The sequence below is a fragment of the Thalassophryne amazonica genome, chromosome 14 (assembly GCF_902500255.1).
Source record: "Thalassophryne amazonica chromosome 14, fThaAma1.1, whole genome shotgun sequence".
NCBI lineage: Eukaryota > Metazoa > Chordata > Actinopteri > Batrachoidiformes > Batrachoididae > Thalassophryne > Thalassophryne amazonica.
Genome location: NC_047116.1, coordinates 56,635,664 through 56,658,846, shown reverse-complemented (window position 1 = coordinate 56,658,846; position 23,183 = coordinate 56,635,664). Strand labels below are relative to the sequence as shown.

The following is a 23,183-nucleotide window of genomic DNA, read 5'->3' as shown; positions in this document are numbered from 1 at the left end:
TTGCTGGCTGTCTGAGTGGTGTCCAAAAAATGAGGTGGGCTTCATAGATAATTGGCAAAGCTTCTGGGGAAAACCTGGTCTTGTTAGGAGAGACGGCATCCATCCCACTTTGGATGGAGCAGCTCTCATTTCTAGAAATCTGGCCAATTTTCTTAAATCCTCCAAACCGTGACTATCCAGGGTTGGGACCAGGAAGCAGAGTTGTAGTCTTACACACCTCTCTGCAGCTTCTCTCCCCCTGCCATCCCCTCATTACCCCATCCCCGTAGAGACGGTGCCTGCTCCCAGACTACCAGTAACCAGCAAAAATCTATTTAATCATAAAAATTCAAAAAGAAAAAATAATATAGCACCTTCAACTGCACCACAGACTAAAACAGTTAAATGTGGTCTATTAAACATTAGGTCTCTCTCTTCTAAGTCCCTGTTGGTAAATGATATAATAATTGATCAACATATTGATTTATTCTGCCTAACAGAAACCTGGTTACAGCAGGATGAATATGTTAGTTTAAATGAGTCAACACCCCCGAGTCACACTAACTGTCAGAATGCTCGTAGCACGGGCCGGGGCGGAGGATTAGCAGCAATCTTCCATTCCAGCTTATTAATTAATCAAAAACCCAGACAGAACTTTAATTCATTTGAAAGCTTGTCTCTTAGTCTTGTCCATCCAAATTGGAAGTCCCAAAAACCAGTTTTATTTGTTATTATCTATCGTCCACCTGGTCGTTACCGTGAGTTTCTCTGTGAATTTTCAGACCTTTTGTCTGACTTAGTGCTTAGCTCAGATAAGATAATTATAGTGGGCGATTTTAACATCCACACAGATGCTGAGAATGACAGCCTCAACACTGCATTTAATCTATTATTAGACTCTATTGGCTTTGCTCAAAAAGTAAATGAGTCCACCCACCACTTTAATCATATCTTAGATCTTGTTCTGACTTATGGTATGGAAATAGAAGACTTAACAGTATTCCCTGAAAACTCCCTTCTGTCTGATCATTTCTTAATAACATTTACATTTACTCTGATGGACTACCCAGCAGTAGGGAATAAGTTTCATTACACTAGAAGTCTTTCAGAAAGCGCTGTAACTAGGTTTAAGGATATGATTCCTTCTTTATGTTCTCTAATGCCATATAACAACACAGTGCAGAGTAGCTACCTAAACTCTGTAAGGGAGATAGAGTATCTCGTCAATAGTTTTACATCCTCATTGAAGACAACTTTGGATGCTGTAGCTCCTCTGAAAAAGAGAGCTTTAAATCAGAAGTGTCTGACTCCGTGGTATAACTCACAAACTCGTAGCTTAAAGCAGATAACCCGTAAGTTGGAGAGGAAATGGCGTCTCACTAATTTAGAAGATCTTCACTTAGCCTGGAAAAAGAGTCTGTTGCTCTATAAAAAAGCCCTCCGTAAAGCTAGGACATCTTTCTACTCATCACTAATTGAAGAAAATAAGAACAACCCCAGGTTTCTTTTCAGCACTGTAGCCAGGCTGACAAAGAGTCAGAGCTCTATTGAGCTGAGTATTCCATTAACTTTAACTAGTAATGACTTCATGACTTTCTTTGCTAACAAAATTTTAACTATTAGAGAAAAAATTACTCATAACCATCCCAAAGACGTATCGTTATCTTTGGCTGCTTTCAGTGATGCCGGTATTTGGTTAGACTCTTTCTCTCCGATTGTTCTGTCTGAGTTATTTTCATTAGTTACTTCATCCAAACCATCAACATGTCTATTAGACCCCATTCCTACCAGGCTGCTCAAGGAAGCCCTACCATTATTTAATGCTTCGATCTTAAATATGATCAATCTATCTTTGTTAGTTGGCTATGTACCACAGGCTTTTAAGGTGGCAGTAATTAAACCATTACTTAAAAAGCCATCACTTGACCCAGCTATCTTAGCTAATTATAGGCCAATCTCCAACCTTCCTTTTCTCTCAAAAATTCTTGAAAGGGTAGTTGTAAAACAGCTAACTGATCATCTGCAGAGGAATGGTCTATTTGAAGAGTTTCAGTCAGGTTTTAGAATTCATCATAGTACAGAAACAGCATTAGTGAAGGTTACAAATGATCTTCTTATGGCCTTGGACAGTGGACTCATCTCTGTGCTTGTTCTGTTAGACCTCAGTGCTGCTTTTGATACTGTTGACCATAAAATTTTATTACAGAGATTAGAGCATGCCATAGGTATTAAAGGCACTGCGCTGCGGTGGTTTGAATCATATTTGTCTAATAGATTACAATTTGTTCATGTAAATGGGGAATCTTCTTCACAGACTAAAGTTAATTATGGAGTTCCACAAGGTTCTGTGCTAGGACCAATTTTATTCACTTTATATATGCTTCCCTTAGGCAGTATTATTAGACGGTATTGCTTAAATTTTCATTGTTACGCAGATGATACCCAGCTTTATCTATCCATGAAGCCAGAGGACACACACCAATTAGCTAAACTGCAGGATTGTCTTACAGACATAAAGACATGGATGACCTCTAATTTCCTGCTTTTAAACTCAGATAAAACTGAAGTTATTGTACTTGGCCCCACAAATCTTAGAAACATGGTGTCTAACCAGATCCTTACTCTGGATGGCATTACCCTGACCTCTAGTAATACTGTGAGAAATCTTGGAGTCATTTTTGATCAGGATATGTCATTCAAAGCGCATATTAAACAAATATGTAGGACTGCTTTTTTGCATTTACGCAATATCTCTAAAATCAGAAAGGTCTTGTCTCAGAGTCATGCTGAAAAACTAATTCATGCATTTATTTCCTCTAGGCTGGACTATTGTAATTCATTATTATCAGGTTGTCCTAAAAGTTCCCTAAAAAGCCTTCAGTTAATTCAAAATGCTGCAGCTAGAGTACTGACGGGGACTAGAAGGAGAGAGCATATCTCACCCATATTGGCCTCTCTTCATTGGCTTCCTGTTAATTCTAGAATAGAATTTAAAATTCTTCTTCTTACTTATAAGGTTTTGAATAATCAGGTCCCATCTTATCTTAGGGACCTCGTAGTACCATATCACCCCAATAGAGCGCTTCGCTCTCAGACTGCAGGCTTACTTGTAGTTCCTAGGGTTTGTAAGAGTAGAATGGGAGGCAGAGCCTTCAGCTTTCAGGCTCCTCTCCTGTGGAACCAGCTCCCAATTCAGATCAGGGAGACAGACACCCTCTCTACTTTTAAGATTAGGCTTAAAACTTTCCTTTTTGCTAAAGCTTATAGTTAGGGCTGGATCAGGTGACCCTGAACCATCCCTTAGTTATGCTGCTATAGACGTAGACTGCTGGGGGGTTCCCATGATGCACTGTTTCTTTCTCTTTTTGCTCTGTATGCACCACTCTGCATTTAATCATTAGTGATCGATCTCTGCTCCCCTCCACAGCATGTCTTTTTCCTGGTTCTCTCCCTCAGCCCCAACCAGTCCCAGCAGAAGACTGCCCCTCCCTGAGCCTGGTTCTGCTGGAGGTTTCTTCCTGTTAAAAGGGAGTTTTTCCTTCCCACTGTAGCCAAGTGCTTGCTCACAGGGGGTCGTTTTGACCGTTGGGGTTTTACATAATTATTGTATGGCCTTGCCTTACAATATAAAGCGCCTTGGGGCAACTGTTTGTTGTGATTTGGCGCTATATAAAAAAAATTGATTGATTGATTGATTGATTGATATCCTTAAACCTAGTTACAGCGCTTTCTGAAAGACTTCTACTGTAATGAAACTTATTCCCCACTGCTGGGTAGTCCATCAGAGTAAATGTAAATGTTATTAAGAAATGATCAGACAGAAGGGGGTTTTCAGGGAATACTGTTAAGTCTTCAATTTCCATACCATAAGTCAGAACAAGATCTAAGGTATGATTAAAGTGGTGGGTGGACTCATTTACATTTTGAATGAAGCCAATCGAGTCTAACAATAGATTAAATGCAGTGTTGAGGCTGTCATTCTCAGCATCTGTGTGGATGTTAAAATCGCCCACTATAATTATCTTATCTGAGCTAAGCACTAAGTCAGACAAAAGGTCCGAAAATTCACAGAGAAACTCACAGTAACGACCAGGTGGACGATAGATAACAACAAATAAAACTGTTTTTTGGGACTTCCAATTTGGATGGACAAGACTAAGAGTCAAGCTTTCAAATGAATTAAAGCTGTCTGGGTTTTTGATTAATTAATAAGCTGGAGTGGAAGATTGCTGCTAATCCTCCGCCTAGGCCCGTGCTACGAGCATTCTGGCAGTTAGTGTGACTCGGGGGTGTTGACTCATTTAAACTAACATATTCATCCTGCTGTAACCAGGTTTCTGTAAGGCAGAATAAATCAATATGTTGATCAATTATTATATCATTTACTAACAGGGACTTAGAAGAGAGAGACCTAATGTTTAATAGACCACATTTAACTGTTTTAGTCTGTGGTGCAGTTGAAGGTGCTATATTATTTTTTCTTTTTGAATTTTTATGCTTAAATAGATTTTTGCTGGTCATTGGTGGTCTGCATAAGCTCATTATAAGTGCAAGTTTTCAACCGGACAAGTAAATTTTCCCAAAAAAAATATCTCTTGTGATTGTGTCATTCAGTTTTCAAATGATGACTGTGGCTGAGAAAGTTACAATGTAATTGTTAATTAAATTATCAAACAAACAAATAAATAAAAAGTAAATAAAGCACATCATCGGGTTTCACGGTCATAGCAACTAAAAGTCGTGACTATCCACTGCAGGTATCAAACCTCACTGCATGGCATTACACATAATTACTGAGGGTTTCTTTGTTTAATTCTTCATTAAAACTCTCATATAAAAACATACTTGTTCATTAAAAAAACATGAGTAATGAGATCGTGCACACTGTAAATTAAAACTTTATGCTAATCAGGTTCTCTCAGGCACCCAGGGTGTAGATGATTTCAATTTCTTTTCACAGTCATTAAATCTGATTTTCTCTGCCTGTCTGCACAAGACAGTCAAAACAGGATGAGAAAATAAAATGAAAAATCTTTGCTTAATCAAAGTATAGACTTACTGTTGCCAAGTAAAAATATAATTTCCAATAATGTGTTTTCAGTAGGGATGGGACAACTAATCATTAACGATTTGCTAACATCCGACTAGTTGACTGTTTTTAATATGTATATGTTGTGGACATGAACGTGTGAAGCTCTTCAGCGTCTCACCATGTCCTTCAGACTTTTAGCATGGCTTCGCCCCCCCAGACCCCCCCCCCAACTACAGCCCTCTTAAACCCCACCATTTCAAGCATTTTTCCTTTGTTGCCTCTCACATCCCTGGAAAGTCCTCACCTTCTCATTTAGGTCCTTCAGATTTTATTTTCAGGAAATACTTCTGGGAAGCATTAGCATGGCTAAGAAACTTCATGCAATTTGCACACCAAATAGTCACTGACTGACCTCATGTGCGGTCAAGGTGTGTGCTGCCGCTCACTTTAGTTTTTCCGGATTTAATGTCTACTCAATATTTAACATTACCTGTTTCAGTGTTGACTGTGTACTGAATTTCAGTGAGATCACCTCTATGGGTTGCTGCGGACTTTACACCGAGCGCCCTCTGGTAGCCATTTCTGATCAATGAAAACACAGCTGAGCTCAATGCAAACATGTAATTTAGTCACTTCTCAAAGGAGTCAGACTCGCCAAAAAAGTCAATTTCATGTACAATAGTGCTATACGGGTATTGAATACACATTAGCCTACAGTCTGCACTATTCATTGCATTTATTTTTTATAAAGGTGAATGCAATGAATAGTACAGACTTCTATTTATATACACCTACTGGCTCCTTTGTAAATACATGTATATATTCTTATTTGTCCTTTTATATTTACTTTTTACACCTTTGCACTACAGGAGTTGTCTTTTAATTTTGTTGTACCTTGTGTATAATGACAATAAAAGTATTCTATTCTATTCTAATAGTGCATTTCAGGTCAGCTTGGTATATAAATCTCATCATTCCAGGCAGAGAGAGCTGTCAGCTGGCTGTTAGAAACAAGTTAGAGACAAAACAAACCCAGTGATTTCAACAGACAATCAATGCAGCCCGAGCTTGTTTTCATTGGGCGGTCAGTCATCGAAGTACAAACTCTCGCCTTCGGATTCGCCACTTCGCCAGAAGTGACATGGCTCTGCGGCAACCCATTCATGCAAGATCTCCTCTTTCTCCTTTTTAAATTTTTTTTGAGACAAACAAAAAGTTACAGAAAACCTTATAGAGGATAAACATAGTTTATGAACAAGTTAATATCCTCTGCTGTAGCTCCAAGAAGTGTTCAACATTTGACATTTCCTGTTTCACTGTGAACTTTCATCCCATGAGATCTCCTCTATTGTCAATACAGCAAGAGTTCAACATTTGACATTTCACTGTGGGCTCAAAATTTTGCACTTCCTGTTTGAGCCATGAGTATCAGTCAACGAGTCAAAAGCCATGTATTAAGTACATTTAACCATTAAAAGTATAGACCTGCTGGAGCTGCCACCACTCCCTTCACTCAGTGAAGAAAGTGTGTGAATGTTGGCAGGTGAATTAGTCAGCTCAAGCAGGTAGTCTATACCTAGTAAATGAATGCAGGTATTGTCTTCATGCTAATGCTGTTTTTTTGTGTGTGTGTTTGTGATTTTGTGCTTATATTTGTTAAAATAAATGTCACATTTGTGTTTCACCATGAAGATTCGAAAATGGCTTAATTCATTCAATGTCAAATTTAGTCAGAGAGTAGTCGACTAGTCAATGACTAATGGTACCCGACTAGCCATTTTCAGGCTACTTTATAAAATGTGAACATTTTTCAGTCTTCCACAGGAACTCTGCAGGAGCACGAAGAGCTAGGAAGAACAAGCAAGGCATCAAGCCAGTTGATCCACATGGGAGTGCACAATTTCAACAAAATGTGGGCGAACAACACAGAGGAGAAAGAGGAAAGAGAGAGCAACATCCTGATCAACAGACGCTTCCTGCAGCAAAGACAGGCAGCATCTGTCAAAAACAGTGCACGTCAAGACTAGACTTGTTCAGTCATCTCTACATCCACCATCCCGTCTGAGAATCAATCAAAGAGGCAATTATCCTCCTTGAGGAATTACCACAATGACAATGAAAGCTGATTTTAATGTGGGTTAGTTGTTCTAATTAATTAATGTCTCTTTTTCTCTCTGTCCGACATCCTGCGTATTGGAGGTCCTCAGGCAAAGGCTGGACCAAGCACAGGGTAAACAACATGCAGTTAGTTGGTAGAATGGGGAACAACTTGATCATCAAGATGATTAAAGCATGGTCTATGAAGATTATTTATTTGCTTAAATCTCAATTTCAACAGTATATAATCTTGGCTTGATTGAGGTATTAGAAATCATGCACCCATAATTATTATAATTACAACCCCAATTCCAATGAAGCTGGGACGTTGTGTAAAATGTAAATTAAAAACAGAATACAATGATTTGCAAATCCTCTTTAACCTATATTTAATTGAATACACCACAAAGACAAAATATTTCATGTTAAAACTGATAAACTTTATTGTTTTTGTGCAAATATTTGCTCATTTTGAAATGGATGCCTGCAACATGTTTCAAAAAAGTTGGGACGGGGCAACAAAAGACTGGGAAAGTTGATGAATGCTCAAAGAACACATAATTGGAAACAGGTGAGTGTCATGATTGGGTATAAAAGGAGCATCCCCAAAAGGCTCAGCTATTCACAAGCAAAGAGGGGATGAGGATCACCACTTTGTGAATAACTGCATGAAAAAAATAGTCCAACAGTTTAAGAACAATGTTTCTAAATGTACAATTGCAAGGAATTTCAGGATTCCATCATCTACATCAATATAGCACCTTCAACTGCACCACAGACTAAAACAGTTAAATGTGGTCTATTAAACATTAGGTCTCTCTCTTCTAAGTCCCTGTTGGTAAATGATATAATAATTGATCAACATATTGATTTATTCTGCCTAACAGAAACCTGGTTACAGCAGGATGAATATGTTAGTTTAAATGAGTCAACACCCCCGAGTCACACTAACTGTCAGAATGCTCGTAGCACGGGCCGAGGAGGAGGATTAGCAGCAATCTTCCATTCCAGCTTATTAATTAATCAAAAACCCAGACAGAGCTTTAATTCATTTGAAAGCTTGTCTCTTAGTCTTGTCCATCCAAATTGGAAGTCCCAAAAACCAGTTTTATTTGTTATTATCTATCGTCCACCTGGTCGTTACTGTGAGTTTCTCTGTGAATTTTCAGACCTTTTGTCTGACTTAGTGCTTAGCTCAGATAAGATAATTATAGTGGGCGATTTTAACATCCACACAGATGCTGAGAATGACAGCCTCAACACTGCATTTAATCTATTATTAGACTCTATTGGCTTTGCTCAAAAAGTAAATGAGTCCACCCACCACTTTAATCATATCTTAGATCTTGTTCTGACTTATGGTATGGAAATAGAAGACTTAACAGTATTCCCTGAAAACTCCCTTCTGTCTGATCATTTCTTAATAACATTTACATTTACTCTGATGGACTACCCAGCAGTGGGGAATAAGTTTCATTACACTAGAAGTCTTTCAGAAAGCGCTGTAACTAGGTTTAAGGATATGATTCCTTCTTTATGTTCTCTAATGCCATATACCAACACAGTGCAGAGTAGGTACCTAAACTCTGTAAGGGAGATAGAGTATCTCGTCAGTAGTTTTACATCCTCATTGAAGACAACTTTGGATGCTGTAGCTCCTCTGAAAAAGAGCTTTAAATCAGAAGTGCCTGACTCCGTGGTATAACTCACAAACTCGCAGCTTAAAGCAGATAACCCGTACGTTGGAGAGGAAATGGCGTCTCACTAATTTAGAAGATCTTCACTTAGCCTGGAAAAAGAGTCTGTTGCTCTATAAAAAAGCCCTCCGTAAAGCTAGGACATCTTTCTACTCATCACTAATTGAGGAAAATAAGAACAACCCCAGGTTTCTTTTCAGCACTGTAGCCAGGCTGACAAAGAGTCAGAGCTCTATTGAGCTGAGTATTCCATTAACTTTAACTAGTAATGACGTCATGACTTTCTTTGCTAACAAAATTTTAACTATTAGAGAAAAAATTACTCATAACCATCCCAAAGACGTATCGTTATCTTTGGCTGCTTTCAGTGATGCCGGTATTTGGTTAGACTCTTTCTCTCCGATTGTTCTGTCTGAGTTATTTTCATTAGTTACTTCATCCAAACCATCAACATGTTTATTAGACCCCATTCCTACCAGGCTGCTCAAGGAAGCCCTACCATTATTTAATGCTTCGATCTTAAATATGATCAATCTATCTTTGTTAGTTGGCTATGTACCACAGGCTTTTAAGGTGGCAGTAATTAAACCATTACTTAAAAAGCCATCACTTGACCCAGCTATCTTAGCTAATTATAGGCCAATCTCCAACCTTCCTTTTCTCTCAAAAATTCTTGAAAGGGTAGTTGTAAAACAGCTAACTGATCATCTGCAGAGGAATGGTCTATTTGAAGAGTTTCAGTCAGGTTTTTAGAATTCATCATAGTACAGAAACAGCATTAGTGAAGGTTACAAATGATCTTCTTATGGCCTCGGACAGTGGACTCGTCTCTGTGCTTGTTCTGTTAGACCTCAGTGCTGCTTTTGATACTGTTGACCATAAAATTTTATTACAGAGATTAGAGCATGCCATAGGTATTAAAGGCACTGCGCTGCGGTGGTTTGAATCATATTTGTCTAATAGATTACAATTTGTTCATGTAAATGGGGAATCTTCTTCACAGACTAAAGTTAATTATGGAGTTCCACAAGGTTCTGTGCTAGGACCAATTTTATTCACTTTATACATGCTTCCCTTAGGCAGTATTATTAGACGGTATTGCTTAAATTTTCATTGTTACGCAGATGATACCCAGCTTTATCTATCCATGAAGCCAGAGGACACACACCAATTAGCCAAACTGCAGGATTGTCTTACAGACATAAAGACATGGATGACCTCTAATTTCCTGCTTTTAAACTCAGATAAAACTGAAGTTATTGTACTTGGCCCCACAAATCTTAGAAACATGGTGTCTAACCAGATCCTTACTCTGGATGGCATTACCCTGACCTCTAGTAATACTGTGAGAAATCTTGGAGTCATTTTTGATCAGGATATGTCATTCAAAGCGCATATTAAACAAATATGTAGGACTGCTTTTTTGCATTTACGCAATATCTCTAAAATCAGAAAGGTCTTGTCTCAGAGTGATGCTGAAAAACTAATTCATGCATTTATTTCCTCTAGGCTGGACTATTGTAATTCATTATTATCAGGTTGTCCTAAAAGTTCCCTAAAAAGCCTTCAGTTAATTCAAAATGCTGCAGCTAGAGTACTGACGGGGACTAGAAGGAGAGAGCATATCTCACCCATATTGGCCTCTCTTCATTGGCTTCCTGTTAATTCTAGAATAGAATTTAAAATTCTTCTTCTTACTTATAAGGTTTTGAATAATCAGGTCCCATCTTATCTTAGGGGCCTCGTAGTACCATATCACGCCAATAGAGCGCTTCGCTCTCAGACTGCAGGCTTACTTGTAGTTCCTAGGGTTTGTAAGAGTAGAATGGGAGGCAGAGCCTTCAGCTTTCAGGCTCCTCTCCTGTGGAACCAGCTCCCAATTCAGATCAGGGAGACAGACACCCTCTCTACTTTTAAGATTAGGCTTAAAACTTTCCTTTTTGCTAAAGCTTATAGTTAGGGCTGGATCAGGTGACCCTGAACCATCCCTTAGTTATGCTGCTATAGACGTAGACTGCTGGGGGGTTCCCATGATGCACTGTTTCTTTCTCTTTTTGCTCTGTATGCACCACTCTGCATTTAATCATTAGTGATCGATCTCTGCTCCCCTCCACAGCATGTCTTTTTCCTGGTTCTCTCCCTCAGCCCCAACCAGTCCCAGCAGAAGACTGCCCCTCCCTGAGCCTGGTTCTGCTGGAGGTTTCTTCCTGTTAAAAGGGAGTTTTTCCTTCCCACTGTAGCCAAGTGCTTGCTCACAGGGGGTCGTTTTGACCGTTGGGGTTTTACATAATTATTGTATGGCCTTGCCTTACAATATAAAGCGCCTTGGGGCAACTGTTTGTTGTGATTTGGCGCTATATAAAAAAATTGATTGATTGATTGATACAGTCCATAATATAATCAGAAGTTTGAGAGAATCTGGAGAACTTTCTACACGTAAGAGGCAAGACCAAAAACCAACATTGAATGCCCATGAACTTCGATCCCTCAGGTGGCACTGCATTAAAAACCGACATCATTGTGTTAAGGATCTTACCGCGTGAGCTCAGGAACATTTCAGAAAACCATTGTCAGTTAGCACAGTTCATCACTACATCAACAGCTGCAAGTTAAAACTCTACCATGCAAAGTGAAAGCCATACATCAACAATATCCAGAAACGCCGCCGCCTTCTCTGGACTCGAGCTCATTTGACATGGACAGACGCAAAGTGGAAAAGTGTGCTGTGGTCTGATGAGTCCACATTTCAAACTGTTTTTGGAAATCATGGATGTTGTGTCCTCCGGACAAAAGAGGAGAAACACCATCCAGATTGTTACCAGCGCAAAATTCAAAACCCAGCATCTGTGATGGTATGGGGGTGTGTTAGTTCCCATGGCATGGGCAACTTACACATCTGTGATGGCACCATCAATGCTGAAAGGTACATCCAGGTTTTTGGAGCAACACATGCTGCCATCCAAGCAATGTCTTTATCAGGGATGTTACTGTCTTGCTTATTTCAGCAAGACAATGCCAAGCCTGCATGTGTTACAACAGCGTGGCTTTACAGTAAAAGAGTGCAGGTACTAGACTGGCCTGCCTGCAGTCCAGACCTGTCACCCATTGAAAATGTGTGGCGCATTATGAAGCGCAAAATACGACAATGGCGACCCCAGACTGTCGAACAACTGAAGTCATACATCAAGCAAGAATGGGAAAGAATTCCACCTGCAAAGTTTCAACAATTAGTGTTCTCAGTTCCAAAGTGCTCATTGAGTGTAGTTGTTGGTTATGTAACACAGTGGTAAACATACCACTGTCCCAGCTTTTAAGAAACGTGTTGCAGACATCCATTTCAAAATGAGCAAATATTTGCACAAAAGCAATTAGGTTTATCAGTTTGAACATTAAATATCTTGTCTTTGTGGTGTATTCAATTGAATATAGGTTGAAGAGGATTTGCAATCATTGTATTCTGTTTTTATTTACATTTTATGCAACGTCCCAACTTCATTGGAATTGGGGTTGTATGATGATCATTCATGAGGCTATTTTGGTCCCCCCCAGGATGTGGTCCCCTGCAAAAATGCATAATGCACATGGTGGGAGCGAGGGCTCTGAGTATTGCAAACGCAGGTCGTACCCCACTGAGATTTGTCTGTTTGAGGTTTCTTCCTACAATTAAAAACAGAGAGAAATGTTTTCTTTGGGGCCCCTTCACACATAACACGAAAGACGCAGAAACCGCAAGAAAATCCGGGAACCAAACACGAAATGGGATATTACAGAACATTCCACCTGTTGTTGGAAGGGACGCACAGTCGGACAGGTGTGCCCAATCAGTGGTGGGCACAGCTAACCAAAAAGTTAGCTTCGATAACAGCTAATCAGCTAACTGAAAAGTTATCTTTTATAAAGCTAAACCGATAAACCGCCCAAAAATTTATCGGAAGCTACAGCTAACCGATAACTTTCAAAATTGAGTTTTAAGATCACGATCACAAACCCAAACAATGAATCACCACTTCTGTCTTTGTGTGCTGTGCCCCTTGCTGCAAGCTCTTGTTTACTACAGTAGTGTTCAGAATAATAGTAGTGCTATGTGACTAAAAAGATTAATCCAGGTTTTGAGTATATTTCTTATTGTTACATGGGAAACAAGGTACCAGTCGATTCAGTAGAGTCTCACAAATCCAACAAGACCAAGCATTCATGATATGCACACTCTTAAGGCTATGAAATTGGGCTATTAGTAAAAAAAGTAGAAAAGGGGGTGTTCACAATAATAGTAGTGTGCCATTCAGTCAGTGAGTTTGTCAATTTTGCGGAACAAACAGGTGTGAATCAGGTGTCCCCTATTTAAGGATGAAGCCAGCACCTGTTGAACATGCTTTTCTCTTTGAAAGCCTGAGGAAAATGGGACGTTCAAGACATTGTTCAGAAGAACAGCTTAGTTTGATTAAAAAGTTGATTGGAGAGGGGAAACCTTATACGCAGGTGCAAAACATTATAGGCTGTTCATCTACAATGATCTCCAATGCTTTAAAATGAAAAAAAAAAAAGAAAAAAAAAAAACAGAGACGCGTGGAAGAAAATGGAAAACAACCATCAAAATGGATAGAAGAATAACCAGAATGGCAAAGGCTCACCCATTGATCAGGATGATCAAAGACAGTCTGGAGTTACCTGTAACTGCTGTGAAAATTAGAAGCTAATTTATTTGCAAGAATCCCCCGCAAAGTCCCTCTGTTAAATAAAAGACGTGCAGAAGAGGTTACAATTTGCCAAAGAACACATCAACTGGCCCAAAGAGAAATGGAGGAATATTTTGTGGACTGATGAGAGTAAAACTGTTCTTTTTGGGTCCAAGGGCCGCAGACAGTTTGTGAGACGACCCCCAAACTCTGAATTCAAGCCACTGTTCACAGTGAAGACAGTGAAGCATGGTGGTGCAAGAATCATGATATGGGCATGTTTCTCCTACTATGATGTTGGGCCTATATATCGCATACCAGGAATCATGGATCAGTTTGGATATGTCAAAATACTTAAAGAGGTCATGTTGCTTTATGCTGAAGAGGACATGCCCTTGAAATGGGTGTTTCAACAAGACAATGACCCCAAGCACACTAGTAAATGAGCAAAATCTTGTTTCCAAAACAACAAAATTAATGCCTCGCAGATGTGAAGAAATCATGAAAAACTGTGGTTATACAACTAAATACTAGTTTAGTGATTCATGGGATTGCTAAAAAAGCAGTTTGAACGTAACAGTTTTGAGTTTGTAGCGTCAACAGCAGATGCTACTATTATTGTGAACACCCCCTTTTCTACTTTTTTTTTTTTACTAATAGCCCCATTTCATAGCCTTAAGAATGTGCATATCATGATTGCTTGGTCTTGCTGGATTTGTGAGAATCTACTGGTACCTTGTTTCCCATGTAACAGTAAGAAATATACTTAAAACCTGAATTAATCTTTTTAGTCACATAGTACTACTATTATTCTGAACACTACTGTACGAGGTCTGTTAGAAAAGTATCGGACCTTTTTATTTTTTGCAAAAACCTGATGGATTTGAATCATGTGTGCTTGCATCAGCCAACCTTGAACCTTTGTGCGTATGCGTGAATTTTTTCACGCCTGTCGATTGCGTCATTTGCTGGTAAGCAGCCTTTGTGTGAGGACATGTGTAGCGCTCGGCAGATTTTCATTGCAAGGAAAAGACGGAACGACTGGAGCAGTGCCGCATCAGATTTTGCCAGAAACTGGGCAACAGCCAGGTGGAAACCATTCGGAAGATTCAGACGGCTTTCGGAGACTTTTCAGTCGTGTGACTATCCGAGAAATTGTAGAAGAGGTGGGCATGTCACAGCATGTCCTGTGAGACTTCAACACGAAGGTGCTTTTGCTCCGCCGTTAGCAGCTTCGGCATGAATTTCACAGCCACTCTTTTCATGGCCAAATCTTCTGTCACAGTGGAATGTGCTGAAAAAGTGCTGATGTCCACCTCTTCTGCAATTTCTCGGATAGTCACACGACGGTCCCGCATCACCACAGCATTCACTTTGGAATGATCTGGTCATTTCAGCATGTTGTTTGGCTCGCTCTCCACCGTTGTGGCGGGCGTCTTTAAACCAGTTGTACTGCTCCTTAATCTGTGTGATGCCCATAGCATCGTCACTGAAAGCCGTCTGAATCTTCCGAATGGTTTCCACCTGGCTGTCGCCCAGTATCTGGCAACATCTGGTGCAGTAGCACTGCTCCAGTCATTCCGTCATTTTCCTTGCAATGAAAATCCGCCGAGCGCACTACACACCACCTCACACAAAGGCTGCATACCAGCAAATAACGCAATCGACAGCATGAAGGTTTAAGGTTGGCTGATGCAAGCACACGTGATTCAAATCCATCAGGTTTTTGCAAAAAATAAAAAGGTTCGATACTTTTCTAATAGACCTCGTATGTATTTTACTCTACCGCAGCAAAAGGAGCCTGACCACCAAGTTGTCACAAAAAAAAAAATAAAATAATAATAATAGTCATTATTCCTTAACCGCATACAGCAGTTCCCCCATGAGGCAGAAGTCTTGGAAAATAAAGCAGTTTTGACTTAGGGTTTTGATTTATAAATGAAATTATTCTGTGTAGAATAACTGCATTAATGACTATTCTGTCATGTGTACAAAGTTAAAATATAACACATAACTTTTAATTTTAAATAATGCACTAATTGTGAAGTTTTGTAACAAACACACACAGATGCCAAAGGGATTATGGGTAAAATAGCCTCCGCTAACAAAGATAGGTTGACTCATTTATTCTATGTAAAAACAAACACGTTAATGTGACCTGTGTTGGTTTACATATAAATGTGCTTTGTAAAATATGCCATTTTTTTCATATGTTCAAAAAAAAAGCCATTTGCAAAAGCCAAACGTCTAGTTGTGATTAGACAACCGTCTGATTAGCCTGATAATACTGTTATGAACACTACTGACCAATAGATGGCAGTAGAGACTGTGAAAACTTGCCAAAACAACTATTCAAAATAATCTGTGTGTCTGCTACGTTTAATCGTCGTGGAATTTAATAAACACAAACCGAATTTCAGACATATATATTACTCTGGAACAAAGATGGTAAACAGTGTTGTAAAGGACAATAACCAGGACATTATAGAGCAAACACAGGAAGCGATTGCAGCTCACAGTGATTCCAACTGAAAATAATGGAGAAGCAACCTGAGCTTCTTCTGGCATTTTTACATAAAACAAACACAATAACAATGTCTATAAACCCAGAGAATATATTCACGAGAGTTTTAGGCACAATATACAAAGGGTTTAATGCTGTTGTCCGTGTGGAGCCTGATCAGAGCGTCTCAAATGCATTTCTCCGGTCGTGAACTTTTACAGTACACATAATGCACTGTGCACACAGCATGTCCACACTAAAACCTTTAACATTAGTGCAATACTTTAAAACTAAAACACATAGCTGATATTTTCACTTTATAAATCTTCAGACGTAACATTAATTTAATAACTTGTCCAAAATTAGTTAGGTTAAAATTTTAACCATAAGTTAAAACTGTATGCCTCTGGATGACTTGGGTGATATTGCTGGCTGGTTAGTAGGGTATCAAAAGAAATGGTTTCATTTTGTTTGTGGTCTGCAACCAGTTGTACTTTGATTGCAGAGGATAGAGTGGTTTCTCTTGAAACCAGCTCTTATCTGTTTGTAGAGGATAGAACTGTATTTCTGCTACAAAACATTTAACAGGTAGGCTCTAAAATCTTTGATATCAGACTTTAAACATGTTTATTAAGTGTTAAAGCTTTATTTACTAAGGTTGCAATTATATGTTAGTGATCTAAAAATTATCTGACCAAAACTTATTGGAAGATAATTGATCCAATGATGGTTTTCAAAGTTATCTGAAAAGCTAATCTGAAAATGTTAGCTTCAATAATTAGCGGATTAGTGGAACTGTGCCCACCACTGTGCACAATACACTGGCGACAGTTTTGTGCATGCTCGTGCACATACATGAACACAGTGCAAGTAGTTGGAACGTGTTGCGCCACATCACGCCTCTGCTGTGGAGAAAAAACAAACAAAACACACACCATAAAAACCATGGCAATCAGAATAATTTGAAAGTTATTGAATCCCTTTCAATGGGTGGACAATACAAGTATGAACTGCCTGTTCCTGTGTAGAGTCATGACAGTCATGTACAGTCATGACATGTCATGAATGAAGCAGCGCGCTCTTATCATGTCCATGTCTGCTGGTCCAGTGTGTCCAGTCCAGTTATTTTGGCATGTAATTGTGTATGTAGTTATTGTACTTTTTTTTTATATACCTGTTCTCTGTGTTTTTAATGTGACACATCTTGTGCACTGATCCGTCATTTGCAGCTGTCAGTGAGTCTCTGGTCGGTGATCAGCTGAGAGGCGGCTCACTGTGCTGTGTGCACTCAGATGTGGCTGGCTGCTCCCCATCTTTGTGCTCACCCCTTGCACACCGGGGGGAGTGGGGGCGCAAAACACACGCACACCACATGTGTTGTGGAGGGGGAAGCAGGGTGGGTGCAACACATGTGCGATGTACATGGACACCACATGAGTTGAGGGGGACACTCTGTCACGACACGTGTGTTGCTTGGCAACATCACAGTCATGGGGGCACTTAGACAAATTTCACGGCCACCTCAAAAGTGGTCGACTGCTAACTATTTTCATCCTGACTGCGCGAATGGCCACACATTTTCTAACTAGTCCATGAGTGGTACTGGATGTTCATGTGTGGTACCTGGAATTTTGCAGAGAGATGGATCGTACCAGCTCTCAGGGCACTCTTTGTCTTTCAGCCGCTGATGTGTGTGAATAGTAGTAGCGACAGGTGTATGAGGTGTTGGAGGTGGCTCAGATTTTTCACGAATGGCATGCAATTTCTCCTTTGTGCGCTAGTCGGCTTCAATCGTGCTATGTGTGAAGAGGCCCTTACCACTGCTGCCAATGTGCTTGCTTATGATGTGGGTAAGGACCTTGCTTGTGTGTAGTGCTTGTGCTATGATTTGGTGCAGTGAAAATAACATGACCTCATTTTGAATTCACATAAATGAGACACAACAGATCCGTAAACAGATAGACACAGCTTGATTTGTTGAGATGTAACTTTGAGATTGAGTCTGAGTTCTTCACCCAGCCCTGCTTATATGTTTCCAGGAAACAACAGGGCCAATGGCATATTGGTTTCATTAATAAGTAATTGAGGAAAAAAGTTATTAAGACCAAAGTTATGACTAACTGCAAATGGATAGATGATGAATTACTCACAGCAAATCCAAAGGCTGATGCACTGTGTCTCATAAATGAAACAGCTGTGAACAAAACAGAAACACAGAGAGAATATGTTAGTGTTGGCTGTTTAGATTTCAGACATTACAGTTGACACTGTCTCGTTTCATGACTGAAACGAGACGATGACATGATGAGAATAAAATATATTTGCATGAAATAAAAATTTAAATCAACCATTTTTCATCTTTATTTTCATCTGCAAGCATGTAATTGCTTTCGGAATGTTGCAGCCATAAGGGCAGACAGCTGTATTTCCTGTACTACTGCTGTCACCTTGTGGCTACAACACAGAACTGCATGTAGTCAACAGATATTGTGGAAGAAAAGGCTAAATAATAATCAAACTGTTACCCGAGGACAAAATATGACCACCGGGTATTGCAAAGACTTTGCGTCCGTCCGTCTGTCTGTCTGTCTGTGCTCAGCATAAGTCCACTCCTATTATTGCCAGGGTCTTCAAATTCACAGGGAACATTCTTGGGACACAGACCTCGGACAATTTCAAAGATGGCTAACCTTGACCAAATCTAAGGGGTCAAAAGTTCACATTCTTTCTACACACTCTTTCATTGATTACATGGTCATATGGCCGAAGTTATTTTGCACTGCAATATATTAAGGGATTATTAACCGAATGCGAGATCTGTATAGGAAAATATCAGACCGAGGTGGCATTGACAGTATGGACAGACCGAGCAACGCAAGGTTAAAAATTTGTTTATTATATGGATATTATATATATAAACACGCAAAAGTACGGTATCACCCAAATATGATAGCTGCTGATGGTTGTAGGCTTGTAGCCCAGTTCACTTTCTTCACCTCCAGGAAGAACTTGCTTAAAAGGGGATCAGGTTATTTTTTTCTGATGCTGTTTATGCTCATGTCTGACTTGGTTTTTCTAATTGTGTTTTTCTGCTTTCTGGGTTGCAATGAATATGATACGTGATCCAGACCAATTGTCATGGTAACGGTCTAATATGGGAACATATCAGACGGGAAATCAGCCAATCAGAGCGCATTGCAACCATATAATATATATATATATATATATATATACACGAGGTCTGTGAGAAAAGTATCCGACCTTTTTATTTTATGCAAAAAATATATGGATTTGATTCATATGTTTTTACATCAGCCAAGCTTGAACCTTGGTGCGCATGCGTGAGTTTTTTCACGCCTGTCGGTTGCGTCAATCGCCTGTGGGCAGGCGGAATGATTTGGGCTTTGTTCCATCAGAATTTCTTCAGAAACTGTTAGAGACAGGCAGCTGGAAACCATTCGGAAAATTCACATGGCTTTCGGTGAAAATTTTAATGGGCTTCACAGAGATTAAGCAGTGTTACTACCGCTTTAAGGACGGCCCACAATGGCGCACGGCGCGCCGCGCTCCGAGCCGCGATCCGAGCCGCGATTGACAGGCAGAAACGACCATTTCATTTCTAAACGGATCGCTGTATGGATCCGGGACCATCGTGTGCAATTTCTCTGGTTATCACAAGAGCTGGACGTCAGCCATTTTCTGGCAGATTTCACTTTTAACAAGAGATTTTGTCATGGAAAGCCGCGCGGAGGCTTCGCACGTCATGACCAATTCGCTGATGAAGCGAGACAAAGGAACACCTCTGTTTCGGAGTGTTAAAGGACAAGTTGGGACATGCCCAACTTGGCTTTCAGTGGCTTACCAGTCGAGTGAGTATAAGATTGTGGAGAGCTGGGCATGTCCCAACTTGTCCTCTGACACTCCAAAATGGAGGTGTTCTTTGTCTCGCTCCATCAGCGAATCCGTCGTGATGCGCGAAGCCTCCGCGCGGCTTTCCATGACAAAATCTCTTGTTAAAAGTGAAATCTGCCGGAAAATGGCTGATGTCCAGCTCTTGTGATAACCAGAGAAATTGCACACGATGGTCCCGGATCCATACAGCGATCCGTTTAGAAATGAAATGGTCGTTTCTGCCTGTCGATCGCGGCTCGGAGCGCAGCGTGCTGTGCGCCATTGTGGGCCATCCTTAAAGTGGTAGTAACACTCCTTAATCTCTGTGAAGCCCATTACAATTTTCACCGAAAGCCATGTGAATTTTCCAAATGGTTTCCAGCTGCCTGTCTCTAACAGTTTCTGAAAAAATTCTGATGGAACAAAGCCCAAATCATTCCGCCATTTCCTCGCAATGAAAAAACGACGAGAGGCGTGGACCAGTGCTCACTCAAAGCCTGCCCACAGGTGAATGACGCAACCGACAGGCGTGAAAAAACTCAGGCATGTGCACGAAGGTTCAAGCTTGGCTGACTTAAAAACATATGAATCAAATCCATATATTTTTTGCATAAAATAAAAAGGTCGGATACTTTTCTCACAGACCTCGTATATCAAACTAAAACAAGACTTAAATAACCACACTTATAGTTGTAAATATGAATGTGAAAGACTAAATATGACTACAGCTAAAAAGGATGTTTGACACAAGACTAAAACTAAAAAAAGATGTTTCTGTGTAGGCTCTCAGTTGTCCAGGTGGTTTCCATATTAGAGAAGCTTGAATCTTCGACTGGACTGGGTTGTTTGACGCGAGGACGTTTCGCTTCAAATCTCAGAAGCTTCCTCAGCTAAAATTCTTGCTCTGGTAGTCTGACTTCTGTCTTGACTCTTGTAAAGAAGAATAAACCAAAGCCAACAAAAGCTGGAGTTTCAAACCTATCCAGACCCCTCCTACCGAGAGGCAGACTGCTATAGGCTAGTGACTAAACAATAGCTCTAATTATCACCTATTGTGCTCTAGTTAGCACCCTCCTAATAACAGGGCAGCTGTCCCTCCTAATGATGGGACGGACCCTCTCCTGATGGCTCCCTTGACGACTCTGCTGATGATGTGAATGACTCATTACCATGAACAAAAGACTGAAACTGCTTTGACCTGAGTAACCCATTGTAAACAGGGGATAAAGCGTATCTCAGACCCCCTCCCCGGTTAAGGCTGGGTTTCAACCGTTTCACAAAGAATGCCTCGACCCTCTCTCAAACCATTTCTTCTCTCTGGCTAATATTTTAACTTCCTTGTCCTCAAACGTGTGGTTAGTGTCTTTAAGGTGGAGATGAACTGCAGACTGAGGTCCACTAGCGCCCTCTCTGCGGTGCTGGTATAGCCTTTTGTGTAAAGGTTGCTTAGTCTCACCTATGTAGTGTTCATTACAGTTTTCGTGGCATCTGATAGAATACACTACATTGCTCTGTTTGTAACTAGGGATCCTGTCCTTAGGGTGAACTAATTTCTGTCTCAAGGTGTTAACCGGTTTAAAGTAAACTGGGATTTTGTGCTGTCTGAAGATCCTCTGTAGTTTTTCCCCTACTCCTGCTAAATAAGGGAGAGACACTCCTCTTCTTCTTGTCTCTGTCTCCTGTCTATCTGGTCTCTTTGTTCTCTGGGACTTCTGCACTTTGTCCAGGGACCATCGTGGGTACCCACATACTGTGAGGGCTTTCCGGACAAGTAGTTGTTCTTTAGCCCTTCCCTCTGCAGTGGTGGGCACCTGTAGGGTTCTGTGTTGAAGAATCCTGATCACGCCGAGCTTGTGTTCAAGGGGGTGGTTTGAGCCAAAGAGCAGATATTGGTCAGTGTGAGTTGGTTTTCTGTAAACCCCTGTCTGGAGCTGCCTGTTCTCTCCAATTGTAACATCACAGTCCAAGAAGGCTAAATGGTTGTTTCTGGCATCCTCACGTGTGAACTTGATATTGGCGTCCACCGAGTTGATGTGTTCTGTAAAGTCCTCAACTTCCTGTTGCTTGATTTTAACCCATGTGTCATCAACATATCTGAACCAGTGACTGGGAGAGATGCCCGTGAAAGACTTCAAGGCTGTCTTCTCCACTAGCTCCATGTACAGATTGGCCACAATGGGGGATACCGGAGACCCCATCGCACAACCATGAATCTGCCTGTAGTAATTCCCCCTAAAGAGGAAATACGTGGTGTTAAGACAGATCTCCAAGAGTTGGCAGATGTGGTCTGGTGTGAGTTTGGTCCTTTCAAGTAGAGATGCATCCTCCAGCAGTCTCTGCCTCACAGCTGAGAAGGCCTCAGCGGTGGGGATGCAGGTGAACAACGATGTCACATCAAATGACACCATTGTTTCATCTGCCTCCAGCTGCAGGTCCTTGATCTTGTTCACAAAATCTTGTGTGTTCTCCACATGGTGGTCTGAGTTACCCACTAGAGGAGCCAAAATCCACTTGAGGTGCTTGGCCAAATTGTACGTGATGGAATCTGTGCTACATACAATAGGCCTGAGTGGCACGTCCTGTTTGTGGATTTTGGGCAGTCCATAGATGCACAGAGTGGCGTCCCCAGGGCACAGTCTGTAGTATGCCTGCCTGTCGATGAGTCCCTCTTTCTCCAGGTTTTGGAGGTAGCTAATGATTTTCTTCTTATAGCCACTCGTGGGGTCTCTCTTCAGACGTTCGTATGTATTGGAGTCAGTGAGCAGGTTGTTGATCTTGGCCTCGTAGTCTGATGTGTTCAGGACCACCGTGCATCTGCCTTTATCCGCTGGCAGGATAAGGATGCTTTGGTCCTTCACACGTATCAAGTTCACACGTGAGGATGCCAGAAACAACCATTTAGCCTTCTTGGACTGTGATGTTACGATCGGGGGGAGAACAGGCAGTTCCAGACAGGGGTTTACAGAAAACAAACTCACACTGACCAATATCTGCTCTTTGGCTCAAACCACCCCCATGAACACAAGCTCGGGGTGATCAGGACTCTTCAACACAGAGCCCTACAGGTGCCCACCACTGCAGAGGGAAGGGCTAAAGAACAACAACTTGTCCGGAAAGCCCTCACAGTATGTGGGTACCCACGATGGTCCCTGGACAAAGTGCAGAAATCCCAGAGAACAAAGAGACCAGATAGACAGGAGACGGAGACAAGAAGAAGAGGAGTGTCTCTCCCTTATTTAGCAGGAGTAGGGGAAAAACTACAGAGGATCTTCAGACAGCACAGAATCCCAGTTTACTTTAAATCGGTT

At 40.8% G+C, this 23,183-nt stretch overlaps 1 protein-coding gene across 1 annotated transcript in view; it reads right to left on the bottom strand.

Annotated features, from left to right (window-relative positions):
* tmem163a (transmembrane protein 163a) overlaps positions 1-23,183 on the bottom strand; it is a 229,535-nt gene that overhangs the window by 46,871 nt on the left and 159,481 nt on the right. Inside the window, exon 3 of the mRNA XM_034186187.1 lies at positions 18,135-18,178. Within this exon, the coding sequence (XP_034042078.1) occupies positions 18,135-18,178 (44 nt within the window). The remainder of the gene's footprint in view (positions 1-18,134; positions 18,179-23,183) is intronic.